Here is a 19,328-nt window from a genome sequence, read left to right as displayed (position 1 = left end):
TTGAGAATTTAAAATAAATAATTAATGAAATCGACATAGTAAATAACTAAGATTCAGCTCATGATCACAAGGAACATTTTCAAAATGATTAATTTTTAATTTAAATTTTAAATATAATAATATGATTGAAATATATAAAAATTACATATCATTCATCGATTTGAAACGATTACATATGTATAGCTTTTATTAAACTTAAATCTACATTGGTACTGGTACGTTACTATTGCTATACGTCACGTCATTTTTGGGAGGCTATGGAAAGTACCTACCTAATAGCGGCTGATTTTGTTTTTCTATTTTAACTAAAAAGTACTGAATAAAACTTATTTATTGTATTTAAACATTAAGGAATAGTGTAATAGATATAAAAATATTATGTCGTATTCTAACAGTAAGTTGATTTTCCTGTATTATGGTGAATCATGGTGCGGTGAACCGAGACAGTTTTCTGTTAAAAATTTAGACCCGTTTTCCATGTTTGTGTAGTATATGAGTGCTTCTTTCCGCAGAGTATACCTTCGCGGCGTTGCCCAGAACACAGCGGGGAACACCTTTAGTGCTAGGGGGTGATCCAAAAGGCAAAAATTTCCTATACACGAACGGAAATTCTGTTATAATAAGAGATATTGAAAATCCTGCAATTTCGGATGTTTATACGGAACACTCTTGTCAAGTGAATGTTGCTAAGTATTCGCCTAGCGGATTTTACATTGCTTCTGGAGGTAAGGCAATAATTTATATTTATATCAAATATATTAGAAATTACGTTACCACTGAATTACACAACAGTGATTTTTAAACCTAAATGATGTAGCTGATGTACTACAAAATATATTAAATAACATTCATAAGTTAATCTTGAACAAAATTATCTAGCAGATAATGAATACTAAAATTATTGCTTATACTCTAATGTGTTTTATGGTTTTATATTTAGACTAAACATCCCTATTTCATATAGATTTGAATATTCTTCCTTCTCCTCCTTAATCCTTAATTAACAGGATGTCTATAGAACTTACACAAAAAAAACAAGCTGTATCCTAAAATTAGTGCATTAATACATATAAACTCTAACTTTAAAAAAAACCTTAAAAACACTAAATTATTGAATTATAATCATGGTGAATACATGAAAATGAGTAGCTGGCTGGTTATAAAATATATATTTTTTTAATCTTATTATCACCATATATGTTATCTAAGGTGTGTACTCTGATTCATGCTGTTTACCGCTTTATCAGATGCTTACATTCCTTATAAGTATATAATATACATAAAAAGTGCTTACAATATAAAATAACTTAAATCTGAAACTGCATTTGTTTATAACATGTCCGTGAATTGCGAAAGTAAATTTAACAATTCTAAAATTAAATACATATTGATAAATTATGATGCTGCCTGGTAATAAAAAAAAACATGCATGCATTTTTATTTTTACAGACTTAAATTAAATTTATAAACAACATATTACTAAAGCATAAAAGTATGTCTGTGGAGATTATTTTTGATTAATTTAATCATTCATAACTGAGTAGTGTGTTTGTTTAAACAATTTAATTCTAACTTGGTGTTATTTAAAAAATATCAAGAGTTTTATATAATTTCTCTCAATATATAAAATTAAACTATTACATTTATTTTTATGAAGTATCTCAATATAGTTATTGCATTTAATATATGTATATTTTATTTCATGTCTGTTATAAATAAAAAACATGAAGCTTACACTATAAAAATAAATTAATGTTATTTATTTAAGAAAGAAAATGATTTAAAGTTAATAAAATTATATTGCGCTTTTAGCATCTGCCTTGTAATGCAAAATTTACAGGTTCGATCCTGATACATTTTCGATATTGTCGTCCCCACTCCTAACACAAGCTATAAGCTTTACACAGAAATGGAAGTGTAAATAGGAATATTAGTATTTTCTTAAGACATGGACATTGCTAATTCATTAAAGAAAAAAATGTATAAATGTGCTTATCATAATAATTATTGTTTGAATCAACTATTAATATACAAAAATATAAGTTTATAGATAAGAAGTGATAACAAAACACAAGTGTGCTTGATATTATGATAGAACAAAAAGTAATTGTGGATAATAACTCTTTTCTGATATTTAAAATTTTTTCTTGTTTACTGCATTGCAATCTTAATTTTTTTTTTCTTACTATAAACTAAGAAATAGAAGTTGTATACAAAAAATATAAATATAGCACATTTAAAGTATTGAGTTAGTTTTCGCTTATATATTACAAGATATATAAATGGTACATAACCAATACATGCAATTTGATTATTATTATTTTTTAATCCTGGGGCATTATTCATTGGCCGTGTGCCATCTTATCCCAAACTAAGCAGAGCTTGTACTATGGAAACCAGACAACTGATATACTACATATACTACTTTTCTTTTGTGAATACATACTCATATAGATAATTACACCCAGACTCAGGACAAACAGTCATGTTCATGCACACAAATGTCTGTCCTAGATGGGAATCTAACCTACAACCTGCGGCATGAAAGGCAAGTATCTACCAACCACGCCAACCGGCTTGTTATTGAAAATCTGTAAATTTATATGTCTGGTTTAAAAAAGAAAGCGCTACTAATTTTTCACACATCATATTTATTGGCTTAGAAGTATCTTACCACAGCTAACTGATACAATCGACCACAGTAATGTTTGCAAGATCAATCTCGTGGTTGATTTGATCTCATTATTATTATATATATGTACTTTGTATATGCATGTGTATTTATATTAGATTGGCAATTTATTTGTATAGGATTAGTTGATTCCGTTTTGAGTAGTATCATTCGTTCTTTATCTTACATATGTAATGACATGTAAAATCTTTTAAACAATACATAATTGATTATCTATATAAAATATAATGGTTCTTATAATATAATATAAGGATAAGACTTCGTAATCTTCGAATAAGATCCATACGTTTTCTCTATTGGATTGGGCTACGTTGGATCAGTGAAATGATGACTTTTATCAATGACGCATATCGATTTCATATATTTCATAAACGTATTTCACAAAGCCAAGTTTCGAATTCTTGCAGAATCCTTCGAAAGAGAAAGCGTTCGAATGTATGCACGTTGGTCGGTTTCAATTCAATTTTAGAATGTTCTACTGTTCTTTGTTTCTTTTCTAATTCTGTAGGGCTATTCTATAAGAATATACTCGAAACTCGTCGCAAAAAAGGTCGTGATATGTCAGTCGGTGAGTGATATGCGATAATGACTATAATATTTATATAATTTTAAGCATACGCATCAAAATAGTATGGCACCATACGTCGGTTGTCAATATTTCACGGGTGAGTAATGAAGTGACTTCTTACAGGATAGCACTGCTGATTACAAATTTTGACAAATCTTCACGTTCCTATTGAGGTGAAACTTTGAATTCTGTCATAATATGTTTCGATTAGAAGAACGCTAAGCGGTTTTTGTGTCTGTTTGTGTGCAGGCATATTCATAAACGTTCCTGGCATATCTCGATGAAAAATGATTTCGGTGCTTAACTGAAATCGTCTTTAAACCGGTTTTATCCAATTATTTAGGGAGTAAGTGATATCTAACATAGCGCGCCTATACAGGGCACTATTAAATACTGATATTATGTCAAGACTGCCTCGTTGGTTTAGTGGCTACATGTAAGGCCGCAGACCAATATAAAAGTTACTGAATTTTTCTATCGAAAATTCTCAATAGCAGCCTGGAGTTTGGCAGTCGGAAGTGTGTACACTCCCGTGCCTCAGAAAGCACGTAAAGCCATTGGTCCTGCGCTTGAACTCTTTTCTGTCGTGTCGGATTACCGTCCCATCGGATTACGAGAGCTAGGCAATAGAGATTGCACCTATGTTTGCGCACACACTTGTGCACTATAATATGTTTTGCGCAGTTGGCTAATTTCTCTTGAGATTGGCCGTCGTGCTCGAAATCGGTCTGGAGGACATTATTATTATAATATTATGTCAAAGTTTTCCTGGTGTTTTAAGAAAACCAATTAAGAGAACTGTATTCTTCTTACTATATATTCATAATATATAACTGAACTTTAAACAATTATTGACATATATAAAAGAATAACCGACTTATTGACTGATACATATATCAACGCACAGCCCAAACTACTGGGGCTAGCATCATGAAAATTTGCATACGTGTCCCTTTTACAGAGTAGGTTAGCACTAAGAAAGGCTTTTTGAAGATTTAAGATGTAAGTGGTATAAGAGATAAATGGCATGACGTTTGCACGAAATAATTCATTTTTAAAAATAGAGCTATGCAAATTGGTATTTAGCAATTATGAATTATGACGGGAGCGAAACCGCGGCTGATCGGGGTATCATATTCTCAAGTGTATATTTATAATGTTGTAAATTGTTTTGGCAAATAGATAAATGAGTAATTATACACAAAAACTATTATTAATAGGAATTAGATTTAAATAAATGATTATCAATATTTGTTTCCCTGCGCTTGGTTACATTGGCAGATAACCAAATCTCGTAAGTGTTATTTACTGTTTACATCTGTCTTTTCTTATGAATATATATTTATGATGATGTATACTAATACTTAATCTAATACTTAATTTGTTAGTTTTTTTTTTTGGTAAATTATTCAAAAGATTATCATAGTAAACAAAGTAAGTATAAGTTAATAATTTTGTGCTTCTGTGATCCTTTTCTTTTCTTTTTCTTTTAAGTGGACGGGTAGATGGGCCACCTGATGGTAAGTGGTCACCATCGCCCATAGAAATTGCCACCGTAAGAAATATTAACCAATAATTACATAACCAAAATGCCACCAATCTTGGAAACTAAGATGTTATGTCTGTAGTTATTCTGGTTCAGTTGATATGGAGTGTTTTGGTAGATATTAAAGAGTTTATGTTTGTATCGGTAAATAAATAAAGGGATTAGTAGACAAAGTGGATAGAATGAAATAAAATTCATATGTACTGTTGTACTATGTATGTTTTATGTCGTATTATAGGTTTTGTTTATTTTTATCTTAAGGCAAAACAATCGTATACTAATCAATAATTTAAGTTAACTCACAAGCGGAGAGAGATTATCAAAAAAGATATTGTTCAGGAATCAATTGAAATAATGTAAATCACTCGCGTTTCCGATAAATTATGAGATGACTATTTCGGTTACAGTTTTTCCAAATTATTATATTTATTAATCGACTCGATAGGATGCGGTAAAGATACGATATCAAATTCGTTTTCAAATTCTACATATTTATTAACAAATTGTGTTCGCTGTAAAATTTATTGAGAACTTTAAAAATAAGTGAAATAGTCGAGAGCCATGAAGCGAGGCTAAAGAACACTCAACGCTTTCGCAATTGGAGATTTTTTTTTTTACACTTAATAGGCAATTGTTTGACCGTTGACTTGCCTGATCTTAAGCACGACACGGTCTAAGATGTAGCACGCTTGCCTAAAAGAAACCTGTTCACTCTGGATTTAAAGACACCAACGTTGTACCTATTAGGCAATACGGACTCAGGCAAAGCATTCCACAGTTTCGCAGCGCGAATGATGAATGTGGATTTTCCACGGGGAATTTCCACTGTGTACCTATGGCGCTTTGGTCGTGTTTGCCTAGCCGTTCGATAGTAAAAGGGGGCGGAAGGAATTATTTCACGTAAAGAAGTTGAGAAAAAAATATATCTTATGAGGGATTCCAAATTTTTTCCAAGGGTTTATAAGCGTGATGAAAGTCAGATAGTCTTACGTCTGTACCTCCGATCCTGAAAATTTACTGAAACTATGAATATAGGGGAATGCTGAATAAGTGTCATTCGAGATGTAATTTCATGATACGCTGACTTGGAAACAAGCCAACTGGAAGCGCTCTTATATAAAGCTATATTTAGAATCTAGTCGGGCGAACTGTACATACCTACATAACCACATTAATATATATATATTAATTAACTTCTAACGCTATTATTGTTGTTGAATTGTTGTAACAAAAAATAGATTTGTATTTTTAATATATTAGTAATAAAACATTCTACGGTTGCGTATTTTTTTTCCTATTTAATTTAAAATGTCGAGATGGCCCAGTGGTAAGAACACGTGAATCTTAACCGATGAAGGTAGGTTCAATCCCAAGCAATGAAATGACTGAATTTTCATGTGCTTAATTTCTGTTTATAATTCATCTCGTGCTTTTCGGTGAAGGGAAACATGGTGAGGAAACTTGCATGTGTCTAATTTCATCGAAATTCTGCCACATGTGTATTCCACCAACCCGAATTGGAGCAGCGTAGTGGAATAAGCTCCAAACCTTCTCCTCAAAAAGGGAGAGGAGACGTTAGCAGTGGGACATTTACAGGCTGTTACTGTTACTGTTACTGTACTTTACTATAAAATATTAACTATTTAATAGTATTTCATCGTATCGAATGACTATTATTACTGGTCAATAATTTTAGTAAAATATCATTTTTTTATATATTAAAATAAAAAGTTTCGTATTTCCAATGCCAGTACATAAATGTACGTAAAACCTACCTATCGTACGGTCATACCTATACATACAAATTCCATCGTAATAACTCACCTACCGAGATGGCCTAGTGGTTTGAACGCGTGAATCTTAACCGATGATCGTGGGTTCAAACCCGGGCAAGCACCACTGAATTTTCATGTGCTTAATTTGTGTTTATAATTCATCTCGTGCTTGACGGTGAAGGAAAACATCGTGAGGAAACCTGCTTGTGTCTAATTTCATTGAAATTATGCCACATGTGTATTCTACCAACCCGCATTGGAGCAGCGTGGTGGAATAAGCTCCAAACCTTCTCCTCAAAAGGGAGAGGAGGCCTTAGCCCAGCAGTGGGACATTAACAGGCTGAACAAAACTCACCTACCTAAAACATTAATAATATATAATATAATATATCCTGGGACATTTTTTTTTTTTACGCACGGCCATCTGATCCCAAATTAAGCTTGTACAGAGCTTGTGCTATGGAAACTAGACAACTGATATACTACATATACTACTTTTCTTTTGTAAATACATACTTATATAGATAATTATACCCAGACTCAGGACAAACAGACATGTTCATGCACACAAATGTCTGTCCTAGGTGGGAATCGAACCCACAACCTTCGGCGTGAAAAGGCAAGTATCTACCGACTACGCAAACCGGCTCGTCAAACATTAAAAAAAAATTACGCAACATTTATGAGGAAATTCGCTACGTTTTATATAATTTTGGTGTAGAATAACTCGTTTCACGATAAATTTATTTATATAAGGATGTTGACATCGCGTTGACTCATTTACTAGTTCTAATGTAAATGCACCGTATCCTTATAGCATTAAGGATCTCAATGCATATACATGGGCTTAAATGAAATTTGTGTTAACTTATTTATTACTTTTTTAATTTTTACTGGTGGTAGAGCTTTTTGCAAGCTCGTCGGGGTGGTTACCACCCACTCGTCAGATATTCTATCGCAAAACAGCAGTACTTGGTATTGTTGTGTTCCGGTTTGAACGGTGAGCGAGCCAGTGTAATTACAGGCACAAGGGACATAACATCTTAGTGCCCAAGGTTGGTGGCGCATTGACTATATAAGCGATGGTTAACATTTCTTACAATGCCAATGTCTATGTGCATTGGTGACCACTTACCATCAGGTGGCCCATATGCTCGTCCGCCTTCCTATTCTATAAAAATATATATATGTAAACTTTGTTACAGATGTGTCGGGCAAAGTTCGTATCTGGGACACGGTGAACAAGGAGCATATCTTGAAGAACGAGTTTCAACCTATCGGCGGGCCGATCAAGGATATCGCTTGGAGCGCTGACAGCCAACGTATGGTGGTCGTCGGAGAAGGGAGGGAGAGGTGAGTTTGATAAATGTGAAAATAAATATAATAATATAATAATAATAATATCCTAGGACATTTTTCACACACGGCCATCTGATCCCAAATAAAGCTTATGCTATGGAGACCAGACAACTTATATACTACATATACTACTTTTCTTTCGTAAATACATACTTATATAGATAATTACACCCAGACTTTGAACAAACAGACATTATGACATAACAGACAGATATTATGAGGCAAATTTAAAAAGTTATCACGGAAAACAAAAGCATGATACAAAATATGTTGACATTAAAAATACAATATACAGACAATGGAGCTAATTACTGTTTTCCATTGGATCATGCAAACCTAATAATAGTTAACAGAAGTAGCACACACACACACTTTTATATTATAACACAATAAGTGCTATTTGTAAAGTTACATAATAGCAGATCTTATTTTTATATAATTATGATGATATATATACTTTTTCTCTCTCACGACTTATTAATACCTATATGGAAGTGGAAGCATGTTATGTTTTCACTTAAATTATATTGTTTTTAGGTTAGAAAAGTATTGTATTGGTAATTTTATTTAATCTCTACCCATTAGGCATGCGTCCGATATATCAAAACGAATTCAAAATCCGATTTCAAACACAAATCGATTCGTATCGATTTCACAAACTAAAAATCCGATTTCAAAAATCTACCAAACGCCAACGATGTATAGATCGATACCATTAAAAGATTTCGAATCGACAAATAAAATCACTGGATATCACCAAACGAATTGTGTATGGTATTCAAATGCAAACTGATTGTTGCGTACTACGAAATTCGCTTTCTCTCTTTCTAACCAATTGGAATAAAGCGGAATAAAAAAGATAGCGCGAATTTTGCGATTCGGATTTCGATTTATTGGTTCATCATCGACCTTAAAATTGAGTACTTAAAGACTATGTTTGCCTGAGCGCAAGCGATTTGGTGAGACAAGGCGTTACCGAAATCGGATATCTAAATTTGAAATCGGATAAATATCAGTTTGCATTAAAAACCAAAAACGCCCATGTCTACTTCCCATAGACAATGAAGTTTAAAGTATTTGTTATCTATAATAACTTGATATTTCCGTTTATTCTGTTATTTTGCTGGCTCACTCACCACTCAAATCGGGACAGAACAATACATAGTATTGTTTGGCAGTTGAATTCCTCATAAGTAGGTTGTGCGTATCTACCAAGTTGTATATAAACACTATTTATAATATATTTTGGACTATTTCACGATTTCGTTCGTATGATAGATGAATATGTATGAATATTCTCAAGGCTATTAGAGTGCTTTATACATATTTAAACTATAAATACACTTTTATTACCTAAATGTAGGATTTTCTGGCAGAAATAAAACGTTTAAATAGTTAAAATATCCAAAACGAGAAAACACGGAAGCGTTTTTTCCTCTTTCGTGCACCTTCTCTCTGTCTCTCTCTCTCTCTCTCACACACACACACACATACAGACACACATTCTTACCTTATTCCATTATGCTTTGCTTTATTAGTATATGGCAAAATTATGCGTTCCAGCTTAGTCTAATGAAGGTCATTTACTATATAGTATTTTCTTTTTAGATTTGGTCATGTGTTTATGGCGGAAACTGGTACATCGGTGGGAGAAATTAGCGGTCAATCGAAACCGATCAACTCAGTCGACTTTCGTCCGGCGAGACCGTTCCGCATCGTGACTGCTTCCGAGGATAACACGATCGCTGTCTTTGAGGGTCCACCATTCAAATTCAAGTGCACTAAACAGGTAGAGTCGTCGCTCATAAATATTAATATTTTGCCTTAGTCACCACGCTTGGCAGGCGGGTTGGTGACCGCAGTGGCTGGAAATCTTTCACTAATAGCGCTGCTGCCCGCTATTAGGATTTGCATTTTCGGATTCCAGCATTTGTGTGGTTATACCGCCACGATTTCGGTCGCCAGAGCCTCGTTCGTTGATTAGCAGGATGTACCACGAGCAGGTGAGGTTGACGGTAGAGAGCCTAGGTTGTTATCGGCTCCCCTTAAATCCCTAAAATCCTTAAATAAAATATACGGGATGGTTGGCGTTCTATGGGGGAGGCTTTCGTCCAGCAGTGGACGGCAAAAGGCTGAAAAAAAAAAAAAACTGGTATAAACAAGACCGTGATGCTGTAAATGTGATGTGATATGTGACTTGTCTCCTAAGTCAAGTGGTTAGAGTACAAATGGGGGGCGTTAGGGCTTTTAAAGCTCAGAAAGGGCCACTAAAAAATTTTTTTTTAATCTATTAATCCTCAGTAGCATTTAGTAGCAGTTTGGTGTCTGCAGAATCAGGCTCGAATACCATATTAAATAAACGAATAATTAATTTGGAGGTTTATTTTGAGGCGCAAGATGGATGCTATTTTATTGTTTTATTTTTTATAAAAGTTAATTCGTTTTAATTGCATCATATGGCGTTATGAGAACTGCATATTGTATTATAAATATAATAATTTTTTTAACGATATAATAGAATATACGAAAGCCAAACACCCATCCATCATTTAAAAGTGGAGTGCTTATAATTTTGAAAAAAGAAATATAAGGTAGGCATCTCACATATATATGTCGCGGATTCAAATGGATTGCCATTTTAATGGCGGTTAAAACGGTCAGTGCGCACGTCCGCTGTCCTGAGAGCAAGAGACCAAGAGACCAAGAGACCAAGGGGGTCGCTAGACAAACGATCACACGCGCTACTGACATAGCTGACCTTTATATTTTATATTTCCATCAGTCGGCTACATAATAAAATAGGCACCCGTCTTATAATTTTCACACTTGACGTCTGACAACCGACCAACCTACATGACATACATCACGTTGGGTGGTGTTGCTATTCTAATAAGTGACGTCATATACCCGCTTAAATTTACTATCTCTGAAATATATACTCGGAGCATAGAACGAACGAAAGATTAATTCCTATACATAGGTATATAAATACATGTCATGGTGATGAAACGAGGCGTGAAGAGGCATCTTGCGGGCCGGCAAGGCGAAGGCGGCTAGTGCAGAACGTTTTTCCCGTCTGTACTGGCCGTCGTCGCGTTTGGACTCTACTACCACTTACCATCAGGTGGAGTAGAGTCATTTGCCCTCCCGGCGAATATAAAAAAAAAAAAAAATGAGAGAATTTATGTGTTTATGTACATTATTTGCGTTGTGTAGTTGGCTAATTAGATTATGGCCTTATTCATTATCTATTCCAGGAGCACACCCGTTTCGCGCAAGCTGTCCGCTACAGTCCGGACGGCAGTTTGTTCGCGTCAGCTGGTTTCGATGGCAAAATATTCCTTTTCGATGGAGCAACGTCAGAACTTAAGGGAGAAGTGAGTTGATATCATATTATTTTAATTTAACTCGAGTGCCGTAAGGTTCTTACACATGTGTATTCACATGGATGTTACAAAATAATTACACGATTTTTTTTTTATAGAATAGGAAGGTGGACGAGCATATGGGCCACCTGATGGTAAGTGGTCACGACGCCCATAGACATTGGCATTGTAAGAAATGTTAACCATCGCTTACATCACCAATGCGCCACCAACCTTGGGAACTAAGATGTTATGTCCCTTGTGCCTGTAATTACACTGGCTCAGTCACCCTTCAAACCGGAACACAACAATACCAAGTACTGCTGTTTTGCGGTAGAATATCTGATGAGTGGGTGGTACGTACCCAGACGAGCTTTCACAAAGCTCTACCACCAGTAACAAACAAATAAAACTTTATCTTAAATATTTATAATGTGGCGCATGTGTGCATGTGTGTTTGTGTGTGTGTGTGTTTGTGTGTGTGTGTGTGTGTCTGGGGGTAGTTGTTAGGTCATTTTCTATACCCCTGACAATGTTAATGCAAAATTTCATAATTATTTGTTGAGTAGTTAAGACCTGTAAGAAACAAACAAATAAACAAATTAAAAACTCACTTTCGTATTTATTCTATTAGTAACGGTGATGCTTTGAAAACGAGACGAAGGAAATATTATGAGTACTTTGCATGTGTCAAAAGAACCGACACGTTCATTTTGGTGTTTTTTAACAGTACAGTACAGTACAGTAACAGACTGTTAATGTCCCACTGCTGGGCTAAGGCCTCCTCTCCCTTTTGAGGAGAAGGTTGTGGAGCTTATTCCACCACGCTGCTCCAATGCGGGTTGGTAGAATACACATGTGGCAGAATTTCAATGAAATTAGACACATGCAGGTTTCCTCACGATGTTTTCCTTCACTGTTAAGCACGAGATGAATTATAATCACAAATTAAGCACATGAAAATACAGTGGTGCTTGCCCGGGTTTGAACCCACGATAATCGGATAAGATTCACGCGTTCTAACCACTGGGCCATCTCGGCTTATCCCGAATCAATAATAATATATTTAATTTTATTTAATAATAATAATAGATGTTACATTATACCATTGAACTGTAAATGTTTTTTTTTTAAATGTAAAATAGTATATGTTTTTCAATGTTCAATGTCAAATAAATAATAATTATTACAAAAGATAACTTTGTCAATTTATGCTATTTTTAGGTAATAAATAAATTGTTTTATTTAATATCGCAGATCGGTTCACCGGCACACAAAGGCGGCGTTTACGGCATCGCGTGGTCTCCGGACGGAAAGCAGCTGCTCTCCTGTTCCGGAGACAAGACCTGCGCCATCTGGGACATCGAGACCATGCAGAGAGCGGTCACCTTCAACATGGGCACTGCAGTCGAGAACCAGCAAGTGAGTGTAGATTCTAGAAGAGCTTCTCATATTTGATAATCGTTATGAAAATAGCATTGGAAGCGTCAATAGCGCAATGGTTTTCAGGCTGCTTAGCGATGTAAAAGTTGCAGGTTCTATCCTAATTCGTAACCTGGCTATTTATTGTTTCCACTCCAAGCTACGCTTTATTGGAGGGGTAAACAGGAACATTAGTAATCCCTTAAAAATTGATAGTAATATTTTTTATTTTGTTCTCTCAATTTAATTTAAATAATACTATATTAATATACTTTATCTTAGTTTATTTAATTTATTTTGAAGGATTAATAAGAAAACATTCAATAGTTGGATGCTAAACATATACAAGTATATGGCTAAGCCTAAGCTTTATTATAATATTTTGTAAATTATTATTTTTTCCTTCAGGTGTCATGTCTCTGGCAAGGCAAACACCTCCTCTCGGTGTCCCTCTCTGGAGACATCAATTACTTAGACATCGAGAACCCAGACAAGCCGCTCCGTGTGCTGACTGGTCACAACAAGCCCATAACTTGTCTGGAGTTGCAAGACAAAGGTCTATTTACTGCGAGTCACGATGGTTCGGTTACACTGTGGAATGTCGAGACGGGTATTTATATTTTGTTTATTCTATTTCGATACGGATGAAGCAGACATTTGCTCTAAGATGTTACGCTCATTATACCGGTATATACTGGCTCACTCTGCTGTCAAACCGCTAATAAAATACAATGTATTGAAGTTTAGTCGTAGACTTGTTAATTTCACCCAAATTCTGCCACGCGTATTCACCAACCTGCATTGGAGCAGCGAGGATACTGACAGGATGTTACTTTACTATGTTTTTTTGCAAAGGTGTTGCAGCGAATGGAGGATAATGTGATCGGTGGCACGTTCGCAGGTGAGGGGCGGCACGTGCGCGGGCGCGGCCACGGCAACCAGCTGTACGGCATGCGCGCCGCGCGCGGACACCTGCTCACGTGCGGCATCGACGACAACCTGCGCCGCGCCTGCGTGCAGCCCGACGGTAGCGCCCCCACCTACACTATCATATTTCGCTTACTGGAAAATTTCCAAAAATATTTACAAATCACTAAGCTACTTTAACTTGTTCCGAAGTTTGAATCGTCGGAAACTTGCTTCTAAGATTTTTTAGTCGAAATACCAATTACAATAAAAACGAGAAACTTTACTTGGTACGTTTTGCCATTCAACTATTATGCTGAGGTATTTTTCTAGTATAAGTATGCATTCTGAGCAGGTATAATAGCAGTAGTATTTTAAGTTTATTTTAAGTTTTTATAAATATATATAAATAAAATGTTTTTATTTGGGTTTCAGACGATGTCCCGACGTACACCGATGACGTCATCCCGCTTGGCTCTCAGCCTCGTGGACTGGACCACCTCGCTGATGAAGATTTAACTATAGTCGCTACTGTTAAAGAGGTATGCATATGGAATCCGATGAATTTGAGAATAATTTAATTGTAGTGCAATTTTTAGGAAAAAAGGGAATTATATTTCGGTAAAATTGCATTTCAATTGAGATAAAATTAAATAAATAAAAATAAAAAAAACAAATTTTAATTATAGGGTATTTAGAATTTTCTAATTGTTGAAAAGTAAATCTATGTAATAAAATATGAAAGAAGATATCGGAAGTATAACATGTTTATATCGTATTCAAACAAAAAGTTCTATCTATGGTAAACTCAATTCCATAATATTTTTTTCTTATTAATTAAATTTTATGTAATATAATTCTTATTATTAATATTATATTTACATAATTCAAGCCTTAGTAACAATTGATTATCAACTAATAATAATAAAGAATTTTGATGATGTGATGTTTTTAAGAGTAAAATCGCTTTTCTATACTGTTGTCTTTTATTACATTAATTGTTTCAATAGGTAGACAATTAAAAACCTTTTAATATAGTCGAAAAGCTTTGTTTTATTAAAGTAACATAATTTTCTAGTTGGCGGTCATAGTGGGCGGCTCGAAGAAGTCTAGTCTCCCCATCGACTACGAGCCGAGCTGCGTCACCATCGACCCCAAAAACAAGCACGTCGCTGTTGGTGGTCAGTATTACACAAGTATATATATATATCTATACCTTAGCAAGAGATGAATTAAAACACATATTCTAGAAAGTCGGGGAAACTCAAGGTGGCCAGGGAAAGTTAGAGAAATGGAGGTGCCATCTGAAAAGTCAGGGAAAATTTGCATTTTACACTGTTTGCATTCCAAAATTTGTAAAATGGAGGACAAAAAATTATATCATGCTCTAGTCTGCCCTATCCTTAATCCACTATTGACATTTTTTTAAGATCATCATCGATCTACTCAATTTTTTTATTACATTGAAATAATTCCAGGTGGAGACAGCAAAGTCCACATATACACTCTCCAAGGCACAACTCTCTCGCCTCTGACTGAGTTAATTCACCTCGGACCTATCACGGACGCTCGCTACAGCCCAGACTCCAGCCACCTAGTGGCTTGTGATGCTAATAGGAAGCTGATATTGTATACGACTGATGAGTACAAGGTTAGTTGAATTAATCTGTCTAATTTGGTGTGATGAGTGCCAAGGCTCCTCATCTGATCATACCTTATCATTTAGACCCTTATTACCTTAGTATGTAGACATTGGCACTGAAAATATCCGTCTGATCTCTTGTACACTATTAAACTATACAAATTAATGTTTCGTAATAAATTATGTTGGTGTGGATATTGGCTAAAAGCCGAGATGACCTAGTGGTTAGAACGCATGAATCTTAACCGACGATCGTGGGTTCAAACCGGGCAAGCACCACTGAATTTTCATGTGCTTAATTTGTGATTACAATTCATCTCGTGCTTGACGGTGAAGGAAAACATCGTGAGGAAACCTGCATGTGTCTAATTTCATTGAAATTAAGTCACATGTGTATTCTACCAAACCGCATTGGAGAAGCGTGGTGAAATAAGCTCCAAACCTTCTCCTCAAAAGGGAGACGAGGCCTTAGCCCAGCAGTGGGACCTTAACAGGCTGATACTAATGATGGATACTGGCTACCCTCTCAGGGAGGCCTGCACAAATTCTAAGACTGGTAAAGGCCAGACTTTCATTACGCTTCGAGTAATGTATGATAATAATGGTTACACAAATAACGTGTCGCTTCCAGCTGGCGCACAACCGGGAGTGGGGCTTCCACAGCGCGCGCGTGAACTGCGTGTCGTGGAGCGCGGACGGCGCGCGCGTGGCGTCGGGCTCGCTCGACACCAGCGTCATCGTGTGGAGCCGCCTCGCGCCCAACAAGCACACGCACATCAAGAGTCAGTACTCGACCGCTCCATAGCGTCACATCTCCTGACCTCACGTTTAAATACTTCTTTAATAATTCTCCAGTTTTAGTCAAATTACACATTGTTCGAGTATGCTCCCGCCGAGCACTTTTAATAATAATAATAATAATAATAAAATCATTTATTTCGACCAAACGGGGATCATAAATAAAAATAAATAGTAAAAAGACAAAAATAAGGATAATAATATTTTACAGATTTTACATATTATAAATTAGATTAAATTAATTCGAATTAAATTATAATACCAAATTAAACTAAAATTATTTAAATCAAATCTAAGTTAATTAAATCAAAATAAAATTTTAATTAAATCAAATCAATTCAATTTCACACTAATCAAAAGAATCAATCACATTAAATTATATTAAATTATACTAAATCAAATGTATAAAATAAAATTAGATTAAATCACATTAAATTAAATTCCATTAAATAAAATCAAAAATAAATTTTAATTAAACAATGTCATGAATGTAATTATTGTCAATTAAATCGTCGTTTTAATTTTTTTATTTTAATCTACCTTCGGCTTGGATGTAGATTCTAACGCGACCCGACAAAAAATTCAGTAGTTACACTATTTAACATTCAAAAATAATTACAATATGTAGTAATCATATACAATTATATTTATATATCCTGTATGAATATCAACGAATACTAACTTCGAGCTCTATCGTTTATATAATCCGTTACAATATTATAAGCATTAGTCAATTCTCTAGATCATCTGACTCCGCATTTCTTGTCCACTGTGAAAAGACAATTAACTGATATCATAGACAAGAGATGGCTATTAAAAATATTATAAAATTTGTTTTATTTTTTTCAGATGCGCACCCGCAAAGCCAGATCACTGGTCTGACGTGGCTGGACAACAGCACCCTGGCCACGGTCGGACAGGACGCCAACACGCGTATATGGGACGTCCCGGCATAAACGCTTCTAACTACGGATTATTTTACTATACAATGTATTATTGGTTATGTAAGCTGGAATTTCAGGAAAGACATCATAGATTGAATGAATCATGTTACAATATTATATATAATATATAATATGTTCAACTTGGCTAAATTCTGCTCTGTACTGTAAAATTATAGTATCGCAATGTTTTTATGTTTATTATATAAAACATATATATTCAAATTCAACATAAATCCCTATATAATTATCGGACAGCTGTATAAATAGTTCTTAAAAATAACATTGGGCACAGAGCAGAGCAGAACAGAACACAACGGAGCAATGCAAGAAATAACTAGTAATACATATAATGTATAGTAAACACATCCTAAAAACTAACCCGTGATAGTCTAAACTATATACTAATCTATTTATTTACGAAAACTAATTAGCTGGTTTGTGACTAAAGTTACTAATCAGGTTTTGAATAAATGCATTTTTTATATTTATTATTTTTGAACGCTCAGAGATTAAACGATCTCATAACTACATACCACTTCATTGGATATTGTACTATTTTTAAATATAAATATCAACTGAATTACTTTAAAAGCTTCAGCGAAAAATCAATTTTATTTAAATTGTGTATAATTTGTAATGAAATGGTATGCATGAGTCCTGATCGTCATATGAGATTATTACTTCTAAGGTGCAAGTGTGTTTTTACTTGCGACACGTTTGTATCAAATTCTGTGTGCTGTGTTTTGATTACGTATGTAAAGTTACGAATTAATATATATTTTTCAAATCATCGTTTTACAAACATTGGGTTAAGACACCTTTATAACTATTAAAAGTTATAATAAGAATTTGCCCTGTTATTAAATAAAACTTACTATACAAAATCATTTGATTGTAGTTAAAAAATATAACAGATTAAACAATAAAGCTTCTATGGTTGTCATCAAATGGCAGTGAATCTTATGAACTTTTGACTATATATATATATATATATATATATATATATATATATATATATATATATATTTTAAAGTACTTGGCAATGGAATGTTTGGAAAACGATGTGTTGATTAGTTATAACATATTAAAAAAAGATTCTACATTATCGGTACAGACGGGCAGTATACGTGACAGAAGTAAAAACTTTTTTCATTAGAAAACTTTTACTCAAACGTTATACATTGAGACGTAATACTCATTCTAACTTGAAATATTACAGTCCTCGAGTCTATAGAACTATTTCTTATCAAATATAAATTTATTTACAGACTGAGTTTTTTTTACAACTATAAATGAGAACGCGTCCTATGACGTTCAGGACTTTCAATTTTTTTTAAACTAAAAGTATTCAATGGTTTATCGTTTAATTACTTCTTTATATTCGAATAAAACATATTTATTCATTCAAAACCTACTTTTATAATTTCCATTTGGAGTGTAAAACTTATTAAATATGACTTGAACTAAAGTATGTTTTGACTTGGTCATTTCAAATGTATACTTGTTTTGAATGAAAGAGACGACGTATTTTATGTATACAATTTTGTTATACTGAATATAGTAGATTTCCCCTGTCGTAATAAATTGCTTCGATTTTTTTTTATTGATGTTAAAAAAATATAACAATGTGTTATTTATTTTGCTGACCCTTTGTGTAAATTTAAATATGACATGTCCGCTATTTAAATAGTTTATATATGACAGTTTTTAATTAAACGATAAATCATTATCAAATAAAGATTCTTAGATAGTGTAAAATGCATTTACGCTTGTCCTTTTATATGTTTTTACTTAGTAAGAACGAAATCGTACATTTCGAGCAGTATTTTTATACTACCTAATTTTCTGAAAGATTTTCTCGTTTTTTTACGTGGTTTCTACTAAAACTAAGCATATAAGTGATAAATAAATTGTGTACACTTGTATTTGCAGTTTTATTTTTATTCGTATATATGTAGTTGAAGTTATTTAGAACAATAATATTCAATCTTCTTGCGAATTTTCCCAGTGGGCCAATTGCGTATTTCACTCTAAAAATCTAAAAATACATTATTGAGCTTAGGCAAAAACAGTTGGGTAATGTTACTTTTAGTTTATAAAGTAACAATAAACTTTAATATTTAAGTTAAAGTTTTTAACTTTCTAAATTCTTAATTAATCTAAATAAATAAGTTTTTGAACACCATGAAATAGGAGCCAACATGGCGGCATTACGTCATCCTGATCTGTAAACTAAAGTCTCTATTATGATCTTTTACTTATAGAATTTTACTTTTAGAATCTTGAATGATCGATTGAATAAAAAAAATAT

General features: G+C 33.9%; 1 protein-coding gene across 1 annotated transcript; it reads left to right on the top strand.

Moving 5' to 3' along the window:
* The first annotated feature begins 219 nt into the window (after positions 1-219).
* Positions 220-18,942, top strand: LOC126776485 (actin-interacting protein 1). The gene is made up of 13 exons (XM_050499049.1): positions 220-394; positions 513-725; positions 7,787-7,934; positions 9,549-9,729; positions 11,198-11,317; positions 12,563-12,727; positions 13,136-13,337; positions 13,629-13,754; positions 14,069-14,175; positions 14,712-14,814; positions 15,112-15,284; positions 15,907-16,057; positions 16,923-18,942. The coding sequence occupies exons 1-13, from the start codon at positions 379-381 to the stop codon at positions 17,027-17,029; spliced, it is 1,812 nt and encodes a 603-aa protein (XP_050355006.1). The 5' UTR covers positions 220-378; the 3' UTR covers positions 17,030-18,942.
* The last annotated feature ends 386 nt before the right edge of the window (positions 18,943-19,328 follow it).

Source organism: Nymphalis io, chromosome 20 (assembly GCF_905147045.1).
Source record: "Nymphalis io chromosome 20, ilAglIoxx1.1, whole genome shotgun sequence".
Lineage (NCBI taxonomy): Eukaryota > Metazoa > Arthropoda > Insecta > Lepidoptera > Nymphalidae > Nymphalis > Nymphalis io.
The sequence above is the reverse complement of the archived record's forward strand: the minus strand, read 5'-3'. Positions and strand labels throughout refer to the sequence as shown.